The sequence below is a fragment of the Salvelinus fontinalis genome, chromosome 26 (assembly GCF_029448725.1).
Source record: "Salvelinus fontinalis isolate EN_2023a chromosome 26, ASM2944872v1, whole genome shotgun sequence".
NCBI lineage: Eukaryota > Metazoa > Chordata > Actinopteri > Salmoniformes > Salmonidae > Salvelinus > Salvelinus fontinalis.
In genome coordinates, this window is record NC_074690.1 from 17807398 (window position 1) to 17826857 (window position 19460).

At 43.3% G+C, this 19460-nt stretch overlaps 3 protein-coding genes across 4 annotated transcripts; 1 reads left to right on the top strand and 2 right to left on the bottom strand.

Moving 5' to 3' along the window:
* Positions 1-301: 301 nt before the first annotated feature.
* LOC129823784 (protein FAM78B-like) lies at positions 302-2935 on the bottom strand. The gene is made up of 3 exons (XM_055882754.1): positions 2601-2935; positions 1989-2268; positions 302-1244 (listed from the first exon to the last, which is right to left on the bottom strand). The coding sequence occupies exons 1-3, from the start codon at positions 2933-2935 to the stop codon at positions 1002-1004; spliced, it is 858 nt and encodes a 285-aa protein (XP_055738729.1). The 3' UTR covers positions 302-1001.
* A 377-nt stretch (positions 2936-3312) lies between these two features.
* On the top strand, positions 3313-12103 carry LOC129823785 (UMP-CMP kinase-like). 2 transcript variants are annotated; one of them, XM_055882756.1, is made up of 6 exons: positions 3313-3399; positions 7370-7516; positions 7828-7980; positions 8166-8242; positions 10476-10572; positions 10848-12103. In XM_055882756.1, exons 1-6 carry the CDS (start codon positions 3376-3378, stop codon positions 10887-10889), a joined length of 540 nt encoding a protein of 179 aa, XP_055738731.1. In that variant the 5' UTR covers positions 3313-3375; the 3' UTR covers positions 10890-12103. The 2 variants fall into 2 exon arrangements, with proteins under 2 accessions (XP_055738731.1, XP_055738730.1); XM_055882755.1 differs by lacking the exon at positions 3313-3399 and adding an exon at positions 4055-4283.
* Positions 12104-13841: 1738 nt separating this feature from the next.
* Positions 13842-19460, bottom strand: LOC129823783 (B-cell lymphoma 6 protein-like). Its single transcript, XM_055882753.1, has 8 exons — positions 19416-19460; positions 17455-17626; positions 17124-17345; positions 15946-16946; positions 15667-15834; positions 15380-15510; positions 15163-15300; positions 13842-14906 (listed from the first exon to the last, which is right to left on the bottom strand). The coding sequence occupies exons 2-8, from the start codon at positions 17613-17615 to the stop codon at positions 14763-14765; spliced, it is 1965 nt and encodes a 654-aa protein (XP_055738728.1). The 5' UTR covers positions 17616-17626; positions 19416-19460; the 3' UTR covers positions 13842-14762.

The window sequence follows — 19460 nt, forward strand, 5'->3', positions numbered from 1 at the left end:
CCTATGAATAAACCCAATACCAGACCAGACTACTGCCTTAATAGTGTACTGTGGGACTATGGCCCAATCCCAAATAAACCCCTATCCCCTCACCCAAGACACTTTGAGTATATCGGAAAGGATTGTAAAGATAAGCAACATGGGTAGGGGCAAGGGTTGGTCTTAGACTTGGACATTCATGTTTTTTTCGTGTAGATACTCAACTGACACCAGAAAACCCACACCTTTAACCCATCCATGTTCTATGTTTCTATGTGAATGGATAAACATGGCGTATTTCAATAAGACTACAATCAGCCCATTTCTTTGTAGAACTTTATGCCAAGTCGGTGTTCTTAATACAATCTGATTGATGTGAGTTGATCTTAAACTAACAGAAGATTTATATAATATGATTTGACTCATAATTAAATCTAATGATGTGTTCTTAAATGTTGTATGAGCGGTAAAGGCTGTTATATCCATAATTGGCACTGAGGAGATTTTCCAGCTTGCAGGATTTCATGGCCAATGTAAGAAGTTCCATTCAATATCCTTAATGTGATGAGCTTATATAAAATGGTATTCTTATTCCAGTCAAAGACCGTTTTCTTTCTCATGCAATAAGATCTAGAGTAGGATGCAGTTCTGTGTTCAGTGCACCTCAATGAAACTTCGATAGCTCTGTCCCTTTCTGTAAAATGGATACAACTCTAATTCAGGACTGTGGCTGTCCAAAAACAGTCCTACTTAATCAAACGCTGATGCAGTGTTGAGCCTGCACCTGAAACCAGTCTAGCTCTGTATATTTCCGCTGTGCCAATTCCAATGCAGTCCAGTCCAGAGAAAATACCTACACTTTTTCACAATTTCTTATCATCCATTGAACCCTGACAAGTAGTAGGTGTGAGTGAAGAGCTGACATCTTGGCAAGATAACTCATAATTTCCCTGCTTTGCGATGGTCCACACTTCCTCATTACCATGAACCAATCACATCTCTCTTTCTCAGTCTTTTGGACCTTATTTGGGTGGTATGACCACTAGGGGCGCCCCTCTGCGGGGCCTCCACATCAGCACTTGGGCGTCGTTGGCATTGGGTCGTCCCAGGGCATTGGAGAGGATTGGCTCCTGATAGTTGAGGATGTGGGGCTGCTCCTGGTGAGAACGGCCCACTAGGGAGGCCCGGGAGCCAAGGGGCATGTCAGGGTCCACGGCGATGTCCACCCGCATCCGCCACCGCACCGTCTGCAGCACAATGCGCTCCTGGGAAGTGAAAAAATTATATTCGTAAAAGTTAACTTGCATCACAGGAGGTTGGTGGCGCCTTAATTGGGGAGAACAGGCTTGTGGTAATGACTGGAGCGGCATCAGTGGAATGGTTCCAAATACATCAAACATGGTTTCCAGGTGTTTGATGCCATTCCATTTGCTCCGTTCCGGCTATTATTATGAGCCATTCTCCCATCAGCAGCCTCCACTGAGTCTTGTATAGCAACTGTCATGTAATACGCTGCAGCCCAAAGAGCTTTACAGTTAGCACAGAGAAGTGTTTCGCAATATGTAGCCTACATTAACTACCCCCGGCCCAAGGCTGCACTGGGCTAGGACAGAAATGAACAGCCCTGAGGGTACCCCAGGAACACCATAGAAAACACTAATGTAAAGCCTTAGTTCAGTCCATAATGTGTTTGTCAGATGTTTTCAGACCTCAAAGGTGGTCATATGTTGAGATGAGTCCACATTGCACACCATTTGTTGGGTTCATCAAACTAATTAGATGGTGCTAATTATTCCCATGCATTTGGGATTGAGGAACGTATTGTTGGATCCATACAACTGATTGTGTGGGATGTGGATTTATCTCGAGATCAGTCCCCTTTAGAGGTTGGGAAACGACGGACAAACTTTGACTTTGAAGTGAACTATACCTTTTAAGATAATGAAACAAAAACTAAACAGAGCAGTTCATAAAGTCCAAGAAAGTCCATGTTCTGAAGCCTACAGTACCTTGGTGACAGAGTTGATGGCAACCAGCCAGGTGATGAAGCTCTGGTCTCGGGTGATGTGTGACAGCATGGCTGTGTTGCTGTTGCTGATGGGCACGGCCCAGGTCACACTGGGGTAGAAGTTGTCGTTCATGCTGACCGTGAGGCGCGACGGCTTGGACGTGGGGCCCGTGAGGGTGACTGTCTCGGTGGTGTTGCCGTACCAGGGGTAGCTGACCCCGTCCGAGTCGCTGATGGCCTTGACCCGGCCCTCACGGAGCTCCGGTAACTCCCAGCTAGACCTGGGGTAGTGGACAAAGAGATTATATTATTATATCATATCTGGCTACAAAACAGTACAACGGTTTATGATAACGATACATTACAATAGCCTCGCTTAATGGACTACTTAATGGACTAAATGTACAGTTGCTAGAATTTCACTCATCCAACGGACACATATAGACAGAACAGCTCACATTATGTGACCGACTGGGTACCAAACCTGGATCGTCTGGCCAAGTGACTCAAGACATTAGCCCACTGAACTAAAGCCTATTGTGTGTGTGTGAGAGAGAGTGAGAAAGAGTCAGTCAGATTGAATGATTACTGATGGTGACAGCTCAGAACTTACATGCCAATGTCACCATAAGTATTGTAGAACTCCATTTGAGTACAAGCCTGGATCCAACCCACCACCCAGGTTTCATTGCGGGGCACCGGAGGCATTACGATCCCGGCGGAGGCCCTGAAATATGGTGTCTTATACCGCAGCACTATAGGCGAATTCTCCTCTATCACCGTTGGGCACTGGTCAATGGAGGCCGATACCTCGTAGACTACAATGTTCTCCCTTCTAATGCGCGGCTTGCAGGCGATGCTCTGGATACAGCCCATGGTGCTGGCAAGTAGCAGAGTAAGCAGAACAAGAGACGGAGGGAGGAGATGATACCTGACCAGTATGTACATCAGTCCCTCTCGAATTCCAGCGAGCTTGTAAATCAAGATTAATATTTTAATTACCCATCACTGATGCAGTCAAATGGCTTAAGAAAACGAAATAGGTTAATCATTTTGAATATAAACACAGAGCCAACATTCGAAATCAAATCAATACTGCAGTTGTTTTCAAGCATTTTTTCGCGCCGGGAAAATGGAACGTTAAGGACAAGGTAGGCGCAGAACGAAGAGTGGGGGGAAGGTACACTGAACAGCTCCCCCACCACCTTCCCCCGATATGACTGTTGAGTGCCGCACTGCCCTTGGTGCTTATCCCCAGAAACTGCAATTCGCCATCCCTCGGGCTGCTGCTTCCTCGCTTCGAGTCCGTCGCCCCCTTCCTTTTCGAGTCCACGCGTCCGGCTGCAGGTCGGTGCCCTTTGATCCTGCTCTTTCGGCTCGGCGTTGTCATGTCAGTGGCGACGGGACAGCAGGTGAGTCAATGGGGGTGTTGGGGTGCCTTTGTTTGGATGGCTTGCATAGCCCTGCTTTTGGTATGGCGCCCTCGCAGAAGATTGTCTTGGTCGGCACAACAAGAAGACTTTGGCTCATATCCTTCCTAAACCCGATGATAGTAGGCTAGTTATAGCCTAATAGTCTATATGAATCAACGAAACAGCGCGTGGCAGGCTATGGTGCCCTGTCGAGCCATGAACGCTAGGCTATTTCAATGTTTTCTTCTTGCCATTCTTGAGATCAAGGATGAGGGAAACTCGCATCATGAATGGTGCATTATGAATGGTGAGAGAAAGCAGCCAGAGCTGCACAAACGTGCCCGGGACGTCGTGTGATACCCAGCCGCTCAGTTATCCCTTAAATGTTTTGGTGACACGAATTATCCATTTCTATCTCCGTCGACCGATTAACCATTATCCGTCCAACTCCCTCGCTTGGTAGAGCATCATTTAGTCGAGGTCGTTCGCTGTTCAGTTTGGCTAGGTGCTGATGCTGGGAGGATAGACAGTGACAACCAGTGAGGGAGAGGCGTACACCAGACCCCTGCGTTGAAAAAAACAAGTATATGGGCGTGGTTAACACCCCATGGACACTCCTGTGCTGCCATTGGTTGGCAACGTCAACAGTGGGAAGTGGTGTTGGCTATTACGGACTTCCCACTGACGTTCCAACCTGTTTTGCCGACTCCTGATCGGTTGTTGTTTTCGGTTTATGAGTTTCCGTTTATTGAGTAGCTTATCTGTGAAGCGTTGTGTACAGGGCTGCGACCGTCGCATTGATCGACATGAAGAAGGCGCAGGTTGTGTTCGTGCTAGGTGGGCCTGGCTCGGGCAAAGGAACCCAGTGCGTCAGAATCGTTGAGGTATGAGACGGTGAGAAAGAACCATGAAAAGGACCATGATCATTTGACAGGGCATTGAAGTGTGTTAGGAAAGAAACCACTAATACATTTGAGGGGGTTGTGGCAACTTCCGTCGAGTGGAGACCAGCTAACTGTATCAATGTATGTTAGCATAGCCACATATAGAAGAAGGAGCAGTTACCAGTATAACTATGCCAGGACCACACTAGCTAAATAACTATGAATAATAATTATATATTTTTTCCATCATTACACTTTCGACTAGCAAACTAGCTATGAATACAAGGTTATACCTGAAAGAGTGGTATAGTAGCTGCTATTAATCCGTTCGCCAGGTACTATAACTTCGATAAACAACCAACAATAATCACAATCTATTGTTGTGGGTTTTTGTGTCAATTAAAACATGTTCATTTCTAGCTTATCTTTCTTAAAAATAAAAAGTTATTTAGTTGGCTAACTCATTGATTCTGTTTTGTAGTTTACTCCTCAGGAATTCAACGTGGGCAATAGTTCACCAACGAGAGACAGAGGCTAGCTAGCTTGTTATGTAAAACAGCAATGACTTCTATTCTAATCAGTAGCTAGTGTTTTCATGTCTTACATCCGTTGAGAAACGGATGGAATGTGTTTATGGGGGTCGGTTTCTAACTACATACAGAGTAGCCTATGCACTGCTATTGACGTCATGCAGGGTGGGTGGTGTTTTGCGTCAATAGATAAACTCAAGCAAAGATTGTGTCTACTACTGATATTCAGCAGGCCTCCTTTGGCTTTCTTCTGTGACAAGTTGTTTCATGTATTTGCCAAATACTTTGATGTGTGTTTTGACATATCAGGGATTGGCATTAAGGGTTGTCCTATTGCCCCGGGCAAGTGACCTGAGCAGTTGTGCAAGTTGAGCCTTCTCTGTGGTTGTCCCATTGAGCTGGCAATTCATTTTTCTCTCCTGATAACAGCCAAAATGCAAATAAATCCATTAGTCTGATCTTTCTGGTTCCTCCCCTGTGTGTAGGTGAAAATAGCTTCTTTTCGGGCATGTGATCATAATCTTTTGGCAACCTAAAAGTTTTCCTGACGTGTCTTTAAGACCTTAATGTCAATCCCAGCCCTATATTCATAATTTAGGGCTGTGGCCAAATGAGTTCGAGCAAGCGTCCTGTTCCAGCATGAAATAACACCAACTCACACATAGTGTCCATTCATTCAGCACAATAATAGTTAAAGGGCACTAGTGATGCTGTCTCGTCTCCCCCTAAACCCCTCCCCTGCTTTCAGTGTCAATGGAGCACAGCAACTCACTGTTGAACAATAACCATCTAGGCATAACACCACGTGACTCCTTTATGTTTATTCTCTGCTGAGGACATTGTTACTATTGCACTCCTTTTAAAGGATCTACATTACTCCCGGACAATTTCATTCTCATAACCCAATTGATTCCTTAACAAATTAGGCTAGCTAAATTGTTAGGAAAGATGTAATGGGGAGATTTAAGGTGACTAAAGTTCCTATTTAGATTAGAGTGATCAACAGAATTTGAATATATTTGTCCTTTCTGTAATACACATGATTTCCAGTGTTTGTGACACTGAAGGTGTGTGTTGATGGTCACTTGACTTGATGCTGAATGTCATGGATTATTCTCATATCTGTTGATAGTGGTTGACGCCAAACGGAATGTATAAGGACAGAGAACACACTGATTATTCACTGTTGTATTGTGTTGATGACATTCTGTGAACACTGTGTGATTCTGTAGCAGCTGATAGCACTGCCTTTAGTTTTGACTTCCTACAAGCCTCTGGGGCTGGTGTTTACAGAACATTTGGTGAACATTTGGTGCTGTCTCATTAGCATATACACTACCGATCAAAAGTTGTACAACACCTAACGTTACTCATTCAAGGGTTTTTCTTATTAAAGGGTGGCTATTTGAAGAATCTCAAATATAAAATATATTTTGATTTGTTTAACACTTTTTTTGTTACTACATGATTCCATGTGTTATTTCATAGTTTAGATGTCTTCACTATTATTCTACAATGAAGAAATTTGTAAAAATAAAGAAAAACCCTTGAATGAGTAGGTGTTCCCTGTTCTAAAACGTTTGACTGGTAGTGTAAATGCCTGTCTCCAAGAGGCAGGTGTTTACAGAACATTTGGTGCTGTCTGATTTGGATCTAAGGGCCTGTCGCCAAGAGGCAGGTGTTTACAGAACATTTGGTGCTGTCTGATTTGGATGTAAGGGTCTGTCTCCAAGAGGCGGGTGTTTACAGAACATTTGGTGCTGTCTGATTTGGATGTAAGGGCCTGTCTCCAAGAGGCGGGTGTTTACAGAACATTTGGTGCTGTCTGATTTGGATGTAAGGGCCTGTCTCCAAGAGGCGGGTGTTTACAGAACATTTGGTGCTGTCTGATTTGGATGTAAGGGCCTGTCGCCAAGAGGCGGGTGTTTACAGAACATTTGGTGCTGTCTGATTTGGATGTAAGGGCCTGTCTCCAAGAGGCAGGTGTTTACAGAACATTTGGTGCTGTCTGATTTGGATGTAAGGGTCTGTCTCCAAGAGGCAGGTGTTTACAGAACATTTGGTGCTGTCTGATTTGGATGTAAGGGTCTGTCTCCAAGAGGCGGGTGTTTACAGAACATTTGGTGCTGTCTGATTTGGATGTAAGGGCCTGTCGCCAAGAGGCGGGTGTTTACAGAACATTTGGTGCTGTCTGATTTGGATGTAAGGGCCTGTCGCCAAGAGGCGGGTGTTTACAGAACATTTGGTGCTGTCTGATTTGGATGTAAGGGCCTGCTCAGAAGAGGCCATGTAGACATTTTCTCTGCTTCTGTGTTGGTTGGACGGTGTCTCCCTGTTGCAACTTGTACTAAACCGGATAGATTTTTGATTGACTTTACCAACGAGTGCTCTCCTTTGTGTTCACCTGGACATTCCTATTACAATACAAGTATACACATGTTTTTGTCCCATTGTTCTCCATAAGAGTTGAATCAGTAATTATTATTATTATTATTAGAGGAGTGCACTGTGTTGTTCTGGTTAAGGCTGGCATTAACCCCTTTGTGTTTTTCCCAGAACTACGGTTACACTCATCTGTCTGCCGGAGACCTGCTGAGGGCTGAACGGAGCCGAGAGGGCTCCGAGTTCGGACAGCTCATCGATAACCACATTAAGGATGGCAAGATAGTCCCCTTCGAGATCACCATTAAATTACTCAAGAAGGTATGCACCAACTCCAGGTACCTATGACTACAGGGTTTGTGTTAACTGTTGACGTTCAGTAAGCTGGCAGTTAGCATTACTATTAGCTTAGATAATATGGAGTAGCACTATACAGTAATGTTGGTCTGAGTATTGAAATAGTCTCTGTCCTTGCTCAATAGGCTGAATTAATCCTTGCTTCACCCTTAAAGGGATAGTTCACCCAGTGGGGTCTACAGGTGGTGTGTAATAAATACTTTTTAGACATAAAAATGTCTGACTTCGATTTGGAGAAGAATATCCCTTTAACTTTCAATTTCCTTTGTCCTCAGGCCATGGAGGAGACCAGGAAGTTAGACGAGAAGAAGATCCACTTCCTCATCGACGGCTTCCCCCGAAACGAGGAAAACCTCCAGGGGTGGACCACCATCATGGATGGGGAGGCTGATGTCAATTTTGTGCTTTTCTTCGACTGTAGCAATGAGGTAATAATACGGCTTTGGGGGCAAGAGGAAGGGGAGGGGATGAACAGGGAGGGGCAACATATCAGATATGACACATTTGGAGTACGACTTTTATTTCTGAAAGTTGCCTCCGAGTGTGAATGTCTTTATTGCTTGGCTGACAGTGTAATCTTTATCCTGAGAGCTCTGTTTGTGTTTGTCTACAGGTCTGTATCAACAGATGTGTAGAAAGAGGGAAGAGCAGTGGGCGCACCGATGACAACAGAGCGAGCCTGGAGAAAAGGTAGCATCCAAACAAATCAAATCAATTGTATTTGTCACATACACATGGTTAGCAAATGTTAATGCGAGTGTAGCGAAATGCTTGTGCTTCTAGTTCCGACACTGCAGTAATATCTAACAAGTAATCTAACAATTTCACAACAACTACCTTATACACACAAGTGTAAAGGAATGAATAAGAATATGTACATAAAAATATATGAATGAGTGATGGCCGAATGGCATAGGCAAGATGCAGTAGATGGTATAGAGTACAGTATATACATATGAGATGAGTAATGTAGGGTATGTAAACATTATATAAAGTGGCATTGTGTAAAGTGGCTAGTGATACATTTATTACATACATTTTTCCATTATTAAAGTGATTATTAAAGTTAGTATGTCAGTATGTTGGCAGCAGCCACTCTATGTTAGTGATGGCTGTTTAACAGTCTGATTGCCTTGAGATAGAAGCTGTTTTTCAGTCTCTCGGTCCCAGCTTTGATGCACCTGTACTGACCTCGCCTTCTGGATGATAGGCGGTGGCTCAGGTGGTTGTTGTCCTTGATGATCTTTTTGGCCATCCTGTGACATCGGGTGGTGTAGGTGTCCTGGAGGGCAGGTAGTTTGCCCCCGGTGATGCGTTGTGCAGACCTCACTACCCTCTGGAGAGCCTTACGGTTGTGGGCGGAGCAGTTGCCGTACCAGGCGGTGATACAGCCTGACTGGATGCTCTCGATTGTGCATCTGTAAAAGTTGAGTGTTTTTGGTGACAAGCCAAACTTCTTCAGCCTCCTGAGGTTGAAGAGGCGCTGCTGCGCCTTCTTCACCATGCTGTCTGTGTGGGTGGACCATTTCAGTTTGTCCGTGATGTGTACGCCGAGAAACTTAAAACTTTCCACCCTCTCCACTACTGTCCCGTTGATGTCGATAGGGGGCTGCTCCCTCTGTCTATAGGCTGGTAGCAACAAAATGGAGTCGTGGACAGCTTTTCCCGAAAGGAGGGCGGGGGAGCGCAGTATATGCGTCGCGGAAGTTAGAACAACAATGATCCAGGGTTTTTCAGCCCTGGTTTCGCAATCGATATGCTGATAGAATTTAGGGAGCCTTGTTTTCAGATAAGCCTTGTTAAAATCCCCAGCTACAATAAGTATATTGTCCCCAGCCTCAGTATATGTGGTTTCCAGTTTACATAGAGTCGAATTAAGTTATTTCAGGGCCGTCGATGTGTCTGCTTGGGGGGGAATATACACGACTCTGATTATGATCAAAGAGAATTCTCTTGGTAGATAATGTGGTCGACATTTGATTTTAAGGAATTCTAGGTCAGGTGAACAAAAGGACTTGAGTTCCTGTATGTTATTATGATCACACCACGTCTCGTTAATCATAAGGCATATACCCCCGCCCTTCTTCTTACCAGAGAGATGTTTGTTTCTGTCGGCGCGATGCGTGAAGAAACCAGGTGGCTGTACCGACTCCGAAAGCGTGTCTCGAGTGAGCCATGTTTCCGTGAAACAGAGAACGTTACAGTCTCTGATGTCTTTCTGGAGGGCAACCCTTGCTCGGATTTCATCTACCTTGTTGTCAAGAGACTGGACATTGGCGAGTAGTATGCTCGGGAGCTTTCTATGATCACTGACTATTGACCTTTTTAATATGAACTGGACCTCTCAAAAGGAGACACGGCTCTTGCTCATTTAAAAAAATGTGTTCTTATAAAGGCCATATGTTGAAATAGCTCTGCCATTTCCTGGTTTCTAAAATTCTAATTTCAGGTAATGTGACACAACAAGCAATGTATAGTGTAGGGAATCATCATGCTATCTAAAACGCTTTGAAATATAGTTTCAGTCACCAAAAATATTGTATTTTCAGCAGTTTTAAGGTAATGTACAAAACCGAAAGTAATATGAAGCAAAAACTAAACGAGGTGAAGCATAGAAATATTTCATATAGAACAGATCTACTGTGAATCAGACTTGATTGTAATGAGAATGACAGATCTATAACTTGCATTTCTATCTGAAATCAGTCAGGTTGTACACAACTAGATAATGCACCTTTAATAATAGTGAAAAAACATTGACGGGCGTTGCTTTTGAGATTGCGATTTTCAGTCCCGCCTTGACTCACCTTTAAAAGTAATACACCCTGGAGCATGTTTTAGCTTGGCTGTATGTACTTGGATCTCCTCTGAGTCCTAGGCACTGGTCAGCCCTGTTTCTGAGCCTCCATTTCCTCCCCTGAAGGATCCAGACCTACCTGCAGTCAACACGGCCCGTCATCTCACTGTATGAGAAACAGGGCAAGGTGCGCACTGTGGATGCCTCGTGCGGTGTGGACAAGGTAAGCAACAGGAGTATACAGCACTGCGCCATTGTAGTCACACATGATGGGCATTTGGAACACACTCAGTAGTACACACTCATTCACTATGATCTTACAATTCAGTATGAATTCCCTCAATCTGAGCTGTTTCTTTCCCTATTGGTTGTCTCTCTGTTTCCTTGTACCCTCCGGAGGGCAATCACACATTTCTGCCCAGGCGATTGCACATGTACAAAAACACAAACACGAATCTGGTTTTCTCTAATGCATCTCTTTCTCTCCCTCTGTTTCAGGTGTTTGCCAATGTCAAAACCATCCTGGACAAGGAGATTTGAAATTCCGCACACTGCCAACAACTACCATTCACAGATACTTTTAGTTGCAGCAACAATATACTTAGTTTATTTCCATTCATTACTTTTTACACTTATAATTTTTTGGGGGGAGGGGCCTATTTTTGAGTCAATGCCAAGGTGTGTGTGTGTGTGTGTGTGTGTGTGTGTGTGTGTGTGTGTGTGTGTGTGTGTGTGTGTGTGTGTGTGTTAGAGTGAATGAGATAGGTAGTAAGATGCTCTGCTGAAAAACCTTACATGAACCGTCTGAGGGGGTTCACTATGAAAGTAGTACACCGACTGACAGGTCTGTCATTTTAGTCGGGGGCCTTTGTATACGGACAAGACTATTAGAAATGCTCTGCTCCGCGAGGTGCTTGTTTTTCTTGTCAAGCAGAGGCATATACACTACAGTATGTTAACAAAATGACATTATCTGTGATAAAATCTCTGTACATCATTGTCAGCAGTAACCTAGACACGCACATGCTTTTTTCACAGACCAACCACTTCTCTGGACTAGATAGAGAAGGATCAATTAGAAAAGGACAGACCGAGATGGGAGAGAGAGAGCATCTCTGCTAAATCAATTTAGATAAACACTGGTGTCTTATGGGCTTCCCCTGTATACTAATTAAACATAGAAAACACCTGTCTCATGTTGAAAGAAATATGAACTAAGGTAATGGAGGAACAAGCAACCTTGATTGCAGTAGTACAAATTTGTGGATTAAACTGGCATGACAACGATAGTTGGTTACAGCACATACGGTGTTGGACCAGTTTGAAATTTAAACTGGGCTTAGTCCTAAATTTAAACTCTGTTTATCTGTGAGTGTGCATCACTGAACATTACATTTTATTGGGTGTTCTGCACGTGAAATATTATTTGGTGTTCTGCACATTAAAGATTATTTGGTGTTCTCCAGAATGCTGAAATACTGAGTGTCTTTGTGGTCCCATGTAGGGTGACTGAAAATGTCAAGTCCAATAGATACCTAGTTCTCCATGATCACTTGGCTCTGGCTTTATGCGTCATTACAAAAGTGCACAAAGATCAGCTCTCGACATAAGTTTTTGTTGTGTGTTATTTGTTTAAACATTGATTACACAACAAAGGAAAAAAGTACCCGTTTTGTTGAATCTGAGTATGTTACCATGTAAAGTGTGAGAAAAAGTTAATGACAGACAAACCAAATATACCTCCCTCTCGTGTCCGTCTGTTTGTACTTCATTTTTCTTTGACAGGTGAATACTTACTGATGGACCGATAATTCCACACTCACAGACAGAAGATCACACTATCTCAAGGCTATATCAGTGTCTCTCAACTGTTTGCTGGCGGTCCCTGAGACTCTAATTTGGTCAGTTCTACAGTGCTCTTTAATGTAAGCGGTTCCTGAGGAGAAATGACCATAGCTTGCTGATCCCTGACACAAAAGAGACCATAGATTTTAAGTCCCTGGTACAAAAAGGGTTTGACAAAGTCTTCCTGGAACAATAGAATTCTTCCTCACTGAGATTTTGATATCTGTAACGATATTTCCGATCTATTTATTTTGTGTCCGCCACAAGCCTTAAACGGTTATTGTGCTCTAAGTGAAAAACTTTGCCATACAGACCAAACTCATGTCACAGAAATCATTCAACATTGATTGCATTCCTTATTATTTCATCCAAGCTTGCTTGTGTGTTATAGTTTAATCTGATGAGAATTTCATTATGCAATTAAATATATAAACAGCCAGCAGAGTAAGTATTATGTAGCAATGGGCAGTTACACTGTACCTACCCATGTAACTCTACATTGTAGATACTGGTCTGTACAGATAGGAATCACTCCCATGTCAGTCAACCAATGAGCCAGCAGAGGGCAGACTGGCATTACTATTGATTGGCTAGAGTTGAGAAATGCCACGTCACCATTCCTACTTTATTAGTTATTTTAGTTTTTCATGTAAATGTCCACTTTTAAAGTGTCACATTCACATACTATTCAGTGAATTAGTTAATTGAATTACATATTGTGATTCCTTGACTCTCTAGCATACCACCACTTCTGTTATTTGTGTTCAAGAAAAATGTCCATTGACTCTGAGTGTTCTTCAAAGAGCACTCATAAAACGTGTCATTATTTTTGCTTTTTCAACTGTGTGGCCAAATATTAACAGAATCTATCCAAATGAACTTTATTTAGTCAAAACAAAATGAAAGCAGTGTTGTCTATCTGTAAATGATCAAGGAGGAACCACCACAGGGATGCTGGCCCATGTTGGCTCAATGCTTCTCACAGCTGTGTCAAGTTGGCTGGATGTCCTTTGGGTGGTGGACCATTCTTGATACAGACGGGAAACTGTTGAGCATGAAAATCCCAGTAACGTTGCAGTTCTTGACACAATCCAGTGCACCTGGCACCTGCTACCACATCCTGTTCAAAGTCACTTCAATTTTTGTCTTGCCTATTCCCTCTCTGAATGGCACACATACACAAATGTCTCAAGGCTTAAAAATCCTTATTTAACCTGTCTCCTCCCCTTCATCTACACTGATTGAAGTGGATTTAACAAGTGACATAAATAAGGGATCGTAGCTTTCACCTGGATTCACTTGGTCAGTTATGTTATGGAAAGAGCAGGCGTCCTGAATGTTGTGTACACTCAGTGTGTGTCATTCTGGCTCATACTGTGGTTAATCCTCTGGGGAAGTTGATGGTATTGTATTGTCATCTGATGCCTTTGAGTGTGTCATTCTATGGTAGATGCAAACCTACACTGACTATAAGACCATGATATGATTATGGGATAGAAGATAGTAATTAGTGTTGTGATGTTATGATTATGGGATAGAAGATAGTAATTAGTGTTGTGATGTTATGATTATGGGATAGAAGATAGTAATTAGTGTTGTGATGTTATGTGCATTTTCACATTGACAAATGATACTAAGAGACAAATGTATGTTTTCACAATACATTCCTTTATTTCTATTTCACATAAAGCTCTGCAGTTTACAAAGACAAATGTTGATAACATTCCTGAGGACTTGTAGCTTGAGACCTGGTGTACTTACAGCTTGTGGGCTTGAGACAAAAAGCGGACAAAACAAATACAGTACAAAGTGCTGACGTGGGACATTGCGCTAATGAACAGAAAATCTGACAACTCAGTGTAAAGCACCTTGAATACATTGCGTATGCATGTATATGTATCCGTCGAATAATATATTATTTTGACCAAACGACAGATTCAATGAGAAACTTTCACTAGGTAGAAAGACATAAAAAGCGTCTGTACCTTAGTAATGCAGACATATACTCTGCCAGCAGAGGGAAATCTGGGTAGGTAGTACATTATATATATTCACAATAATAAGATGAGAAACTACAAAGAACTGGGTAATATATTATGTAATGTCCAGCTGAACATGCCCCCATATACTATCTATAACAGAACTGTACCAATGTAACAGTGTTTCTCAATATGAATGAAAATATGTCGTACAGTTTTCTAGAAGACGACTGTCCTTCAACTGAAAACATTCAGGAAAAAAGTCATACTTAACTGAAAACATTAAGAAAACATTATTATCCGATAAGAATTCATATTACAAAATTCTAATTTTCAAAATGTATATTCCAATGCAGGAAATTTCACAAGATCTTAAAACACATTAACATTTATACACAGTACATACTAGATTTATATACAAACATACAGTAAAAGGGCTATAAGCGATATGAAATATTCACATTTGGAGGAAACCTGTATGCCAGTGCCAACAAACACAACAATCACTGACAGCGTGGTACTATGACAACGTGTTCCTAAAATAACGTAAAATTGCCAGCAAATCACACTCCATCGTCCCAGTGTCCATTTAGCAGGCCTTGGCCAAGCCAACGAGCATGTCCGTGTTCGCCCGGCGGTACTGAGCCTTGGTGTTGGTGACCGCGCCGTGCTTCTGACGGAGATGCAGCCTCAACTGGCTCTTGTGGCGAAAGTGAAGGTCACATTTCTCGCACTGGGAAAGAAAAAGAACAAATGCAATGAGTCACTAATTGAATCAAACTGCCTCTCAATGGGTTCATTCATACATTAAACGCAGGATTAGCAGGAGGACAAAGGCTATAGCCACTATGCATTTAAGCTGAGGCCCTGGGTACTCAGTTTAGGCTATTGATAGGCAGTCACAGGAAGCCAGGAATGGGATTAGAGGAAGCAGTCCAAATTAACCAGATACACACTGGGCCATGTGAAGGGAAAGACAAGGCGCTTACGTGGTATGGCTTTTCTCCTGTGTGGATCCGTAAGTGGCTCTTGAGGGTCTGAAGATGGCGAAAGTGCGTCCCACAGATCTCACAGGGATAAGGCTTCTCCCCTGTATGGATCAGCACATGGGCCCGGAGGTGAGCTACCTAGGAACAAAATACATAATTATATATGAATGATATTTGTCCTTCATGAGTGAATGACAGCTCATAGCGGTTTCCTCACCTGTACAAAGCAAGCGCCACACGTTTCACACTTGTACGGCTTCTCTCCCGAGTGGATGCGGGTGTGGGTCTTGAGGTTGGCCGGCCGGTTGAACTGAGCGCCGCAGATGTTACAGCGGTATGGTTTCTCTCCTGGAATACAAGAGGCATAAAGAAACTATGACACTGATGCCACACAGAGCCCTGTAAATACACTGTTCTTAGTCATACGGATCCCACGTCTGACAACACAATGACCTTATTAGTTTGACAGGACAGATATGAATTAAGATGTAACAGAAGTCTTACCAGTGTGGACAGTCTTGTGGCTGGCGAGGTTCCCTTTGTAACGGAATGCAGCTTGGCATCGGTCACACTTGTATGGCTTATCAGCATGGACCTGGAGCATGTGGCCTTTCAAGGAGTCCGCTTCCGCAAACTTTCTGTCGCACTCGTTACAGAAGTAGGAACCATTCTCTGCAACGGAAACATTGAGATTTAGTCATTTAAAAGTGTAACAGCATGAATGTAACTATACTGTGTCAATGTTTATTGCATCGGCCCCACTCATTAAAACACACTACTCACCACCGCTTGAGTCGGAGTACTCAGAGTGCAGCTCATTGGTGTCCTCCCCCGTGTAGGACCCAGGGGAGCGGGAACACACCTCCAGGTGCTGAGGGGCGTCCGTACCACAGGAGGAGCATCTCTGCTGGCTAATGCTGCGATGGCTGGCCTGTGGCACAAGGATCTCTTCCCAATGCTCATTGACCATCTCTCCAGTCTGGAGCTCTTCAACAGGTCCCTCTGATCCACTGGTCCTGTAGCGGCCCTGTGGAGGGGAGCAGTCCCCAGCCTCAACACTCCCTACCTGGGACTCGTCCTCCTTCTCCCCACAGGTCTGGTTCATAACGATAAACTTGTACTTCTTCCAGTTGCGGGCCTTGGGCTCCTGGGAGCAGCCGGATGGCTGGGTCAGGGCCGGGGCTGCGTTCCTGCTGCAGCCACTGGACTCAGTGGGGGAGTTGGGTTGGCAGTCAGAACGGAGAGGGCTCTGAGGACTGCAGATCACCCCTTTGGTGCAGCCTGGGGACAGGCTGAGGGAGCTGGGCTGTGGGTGCTGGTTCCTGTCCTCCTCCATGGGGGAGGCCCCTCTGTGTTCAGGCCCCTGAAGGCCCCCAAGTGACCCCGACTGACGGCTGGAGCAGGGGAGAGGGCAGATGGTCATAACTGAGGAGGATGAGGAGTCGGATGACAAAGGGTGGTGGATGATGGTGGTCTCTGTGCGATTCACGGTAGAGCAGAGTTTCTTAGAGATGGTGACCCCTTTGGGAATGTCACTGACATTGCAGGCATCTGACATTTTTATGATGGGGATGTGTTTTCCGTGGACGTGGTGGGAGCTACCTGAAGCATTGATACCACTGAATACACTGGGGCAGTAGCTCCTCCAGTCTCTGAGGGGAGATATGGATGTGTGGCTGGGGCTGGTCGCCACCCTATCCAGAACCCTGAACGCAGGGAGGTCCTGAGAGAGATGCATCGGGCTGGCCAGTACCTCCTCTCTCTGCAGACTCACAGACTGCTCTCTAAAAGGGCAGGAAGTAAGGAACAGAAACCACTTAGTTCCAAACTGATACTATTCAGATGTGAATAAGAAAAATAGGGCCTGGAAATATTCCCAGAACTGACCAGGAAAGGTTCCAGGCACTAGTAGGCTACATACCAAGTATAAATAGATGAGCAATTATGCATTTTTTCCATACCTGGACTTGATGAACCTTCGACAAGTGTCCACCACATGTTCCATCTGAAGGTAGGAGGCTGTGTTCATGGTAACCAGAACCAGGCTGTCCTTCAGGGTCAGAGTGGAGGTGTACATGAAGTCCAGCAGGATGGCAAAACCATCAGGGTCAACTTCGGGGTCCAGGCTGATGGCACTCAGGTTACTCTTCAGGGGGTCCGTGAAGATGGAGTAAAAAAGTCCACTATCAAAAAAATAATAATAATATGATTATGCCCCTTCTCTCACAATGACAATCCTATAGCACAAGAAGGATGATTGGCCTAAAAACTGGTAGTTGGTCTTGAACGTACCTGCAGGCCACGAGGACCGTCTTGTGAGCGCAGAAGTGCTGACCGTCAATCTGGATAGTGACATCCGTCAGGATATTTCTACTGCGGAGGCGGTTGAAGTTGAGCAGAACATCACCGGCATGGCGGGTAAATTGAATGCAGCCATCTGCCAATGAGGCCATGGTGTCAGAATCTGATGAAACATGGGAAATACCTTGTAAATTATAGACAATCTGCCAAACACAGATTGTAAGAGTTGCAGGATGATATTAACAGAAATTAAGCAAAGCTGTTGCTTTTGATTTGATTTAAATATGTAATATTCTATATATGAGGACATAGCACCATCATTCTATTCCCCTTGAAGTTGGCAGGTCAGAAATATTTCCTCAATAGGTGGCACCATTTCAAAGTCCAACAAAGTAAAAATAATTTGGGGAAAGTGGACCACGTTTCTGCGAGTGAGGCTACAGACTGATATTACTAACTATGTCAACTATAGGGTATAGGCATTGAACTAATGTTCATAACATAGTGACAAGCCATGATTGTTGTGGCCAGTGGGAAAATAGACTTGTACAGGCTACAGTGAACAAGTTAGGCTATTTGTTGGTGCACATAGCAGGTTACATATTGCTATTAGACCTACCAAAAACAATAAGCTTAAAAATAAAATATTTGTACTTTTATCAATTGTGAGTTTTACTCTACTGCAAATGTTTTACTATAGGCTACATTACTTAGAAACAGTTTGAGAAAAACACGTTTAAAACCAATTTCATCCATTAATAGCCCGTAATAACATCTGCTAAACACGTGTATGTAACCAATCAAATTTGATTGGTATTCGGTTATGACCGATTTGCTTTTGGCATATATCCAAGCCCACGAATACAGACGGCACCTCAAGAGGAGCCCGAGTTTCGCGCTTGGAACGTGTCTCGCATTGAGTACATTCCGTCTTGGGTGCGCACAGATTAGGTTGCTTCTAAATAGGCTTCCTGCTTTTCGATAGGTCTAGAAGTGGAAAGCCACCTTGTTTAACCCATGACATTTCACACTGGTTAGAACCAATTTATTTTTACCTTGAAAAGAGAACTAAAAAAAATGGAATATGGGAAAGTAGACCTATGCGTAAAATAGGGTGTAGGATTTTAGGAGTTTCAAATGCATGTGCACATAGGCCTAAACATTGCACAGAGGCTCCCTATGTTTAGTACAAAATTAGTAGGCAGTTATTGATTATAACGTTCCATAAAAACAGATCAAGAATGTACATCTGCGTCAACATATTGTTAGACTTTGTTTTTGACTCACTACCGATCGTTAACGTTTTCGACAGTTTAGCAGTAATCTACCACCGAAGTGAAACCACCATAAGAGAGGAAAACAGTGCGCAAAACTGAAAAGTAGTACGCAGTGATCTAACCAGACTGGCTCGCCCTGTTGCGCTACTTTTCTTGCTATTCGTTTAGTGATATTTAACGACTATTACAGATAAATACTTTTTGAGAATATTAAATTCATACTACCCGGAAAAATTACTTTGATTAACTATATAACCCAAAGGTAATCTTTCTGTACAGTAGGATAGGCTGTAAACCAACTGCACATTAAGACTAATATATTATCTCACGATAATATCTATATATTCGATAAACCAACATGATCAAAAGGTGAGAGCATAGGCAATGAAAATATATATAGTTTCGCAATGAAAGACGAACTTCCGAGTAAATTTCTCAGATACATGCTGCTTAAGCAGAGGAGATACTAAACTACCTGACCATGCATCAAGCATAAACATCAGCAATAAGTCTAGTAACTGCAGTCTAAGAAACCACACTGTTCACAAAACGAAAGAAAACAAAAGTATTTTTAAGTATTTAAATTTGATCAATAAAGCCAATGCGCCACAACGCATGTCTACGTCTACTATAACTTCTGGTATAATACTGTCAAATAATGGGGGAAAAAATCACCTTGTTAAACTTTCCTGGAAACTTCGTGCATCACCAGTTCTGAGA

Coding starts and splice junctions, on each gene's coding strand:
- LOC129823784 (XM_055882754.1), bottom strand. CDS start 2,935: ATGTACATACTGGTCAGGTATCATCTCCTCCCTCCGTCTCTTGTTCTG. Junction 2,269..2,600: donor ACTTATGGTGACATTGGCAT/GTAAGTTCTGAG, acceptor CCACTACCCCAG/GTCTAGCTGGGAGTTACCGG. Junction 1,245..1,988: donor CCATCAACTCTGTCACCAAG/GTACTGTAGGCT, acceptor TTCACTTCCCAG/GAGCGCATTGTGCTGCAGAC.
- LOC129823785 (XM_055882755.1), top strand. CDS start 4,206: ATGAAGAAGGCGCAGGTTGTGTTCGTGCTAGGTGGGCCTGGCTCGGGC. Junction 4,284..7,369: donor AGTGCGTCAGAATCGTTGAG/GTATGAGACGGT, acceptor TGTTTTTCCCAG/AACTACGGTTACACTCATCT. Junction 8,243..10,475: donor AGAGCGAGCCTGGAGAAAAG/GTAGCATCCAAA, acceptor CCTCCCCTGAAG/GATCCAGACCTACCTGCAGT.
- LOC129823783 (XM_055882753.1), bottom strand. CDS start 17,615: ATGGCCTCATTGGCAGATGGCTGCATTCAATTTACCCGCCATGCCGGT. Junction 15,835..15,945: donor GTACTCCGACTCAAGCGGTG/GTGAGTAGTGTG, acceptor TTTCCGTTGCAG/AGAATGGTTCCTACTTCTGT. Junction 14,907..15,162: donor CAGGAGAAAAGCCATACCAC/GTAAGCGCCTTG, acceptor TTTCTTTCCCAG/TGCGAGAAATGTGACCTTCA.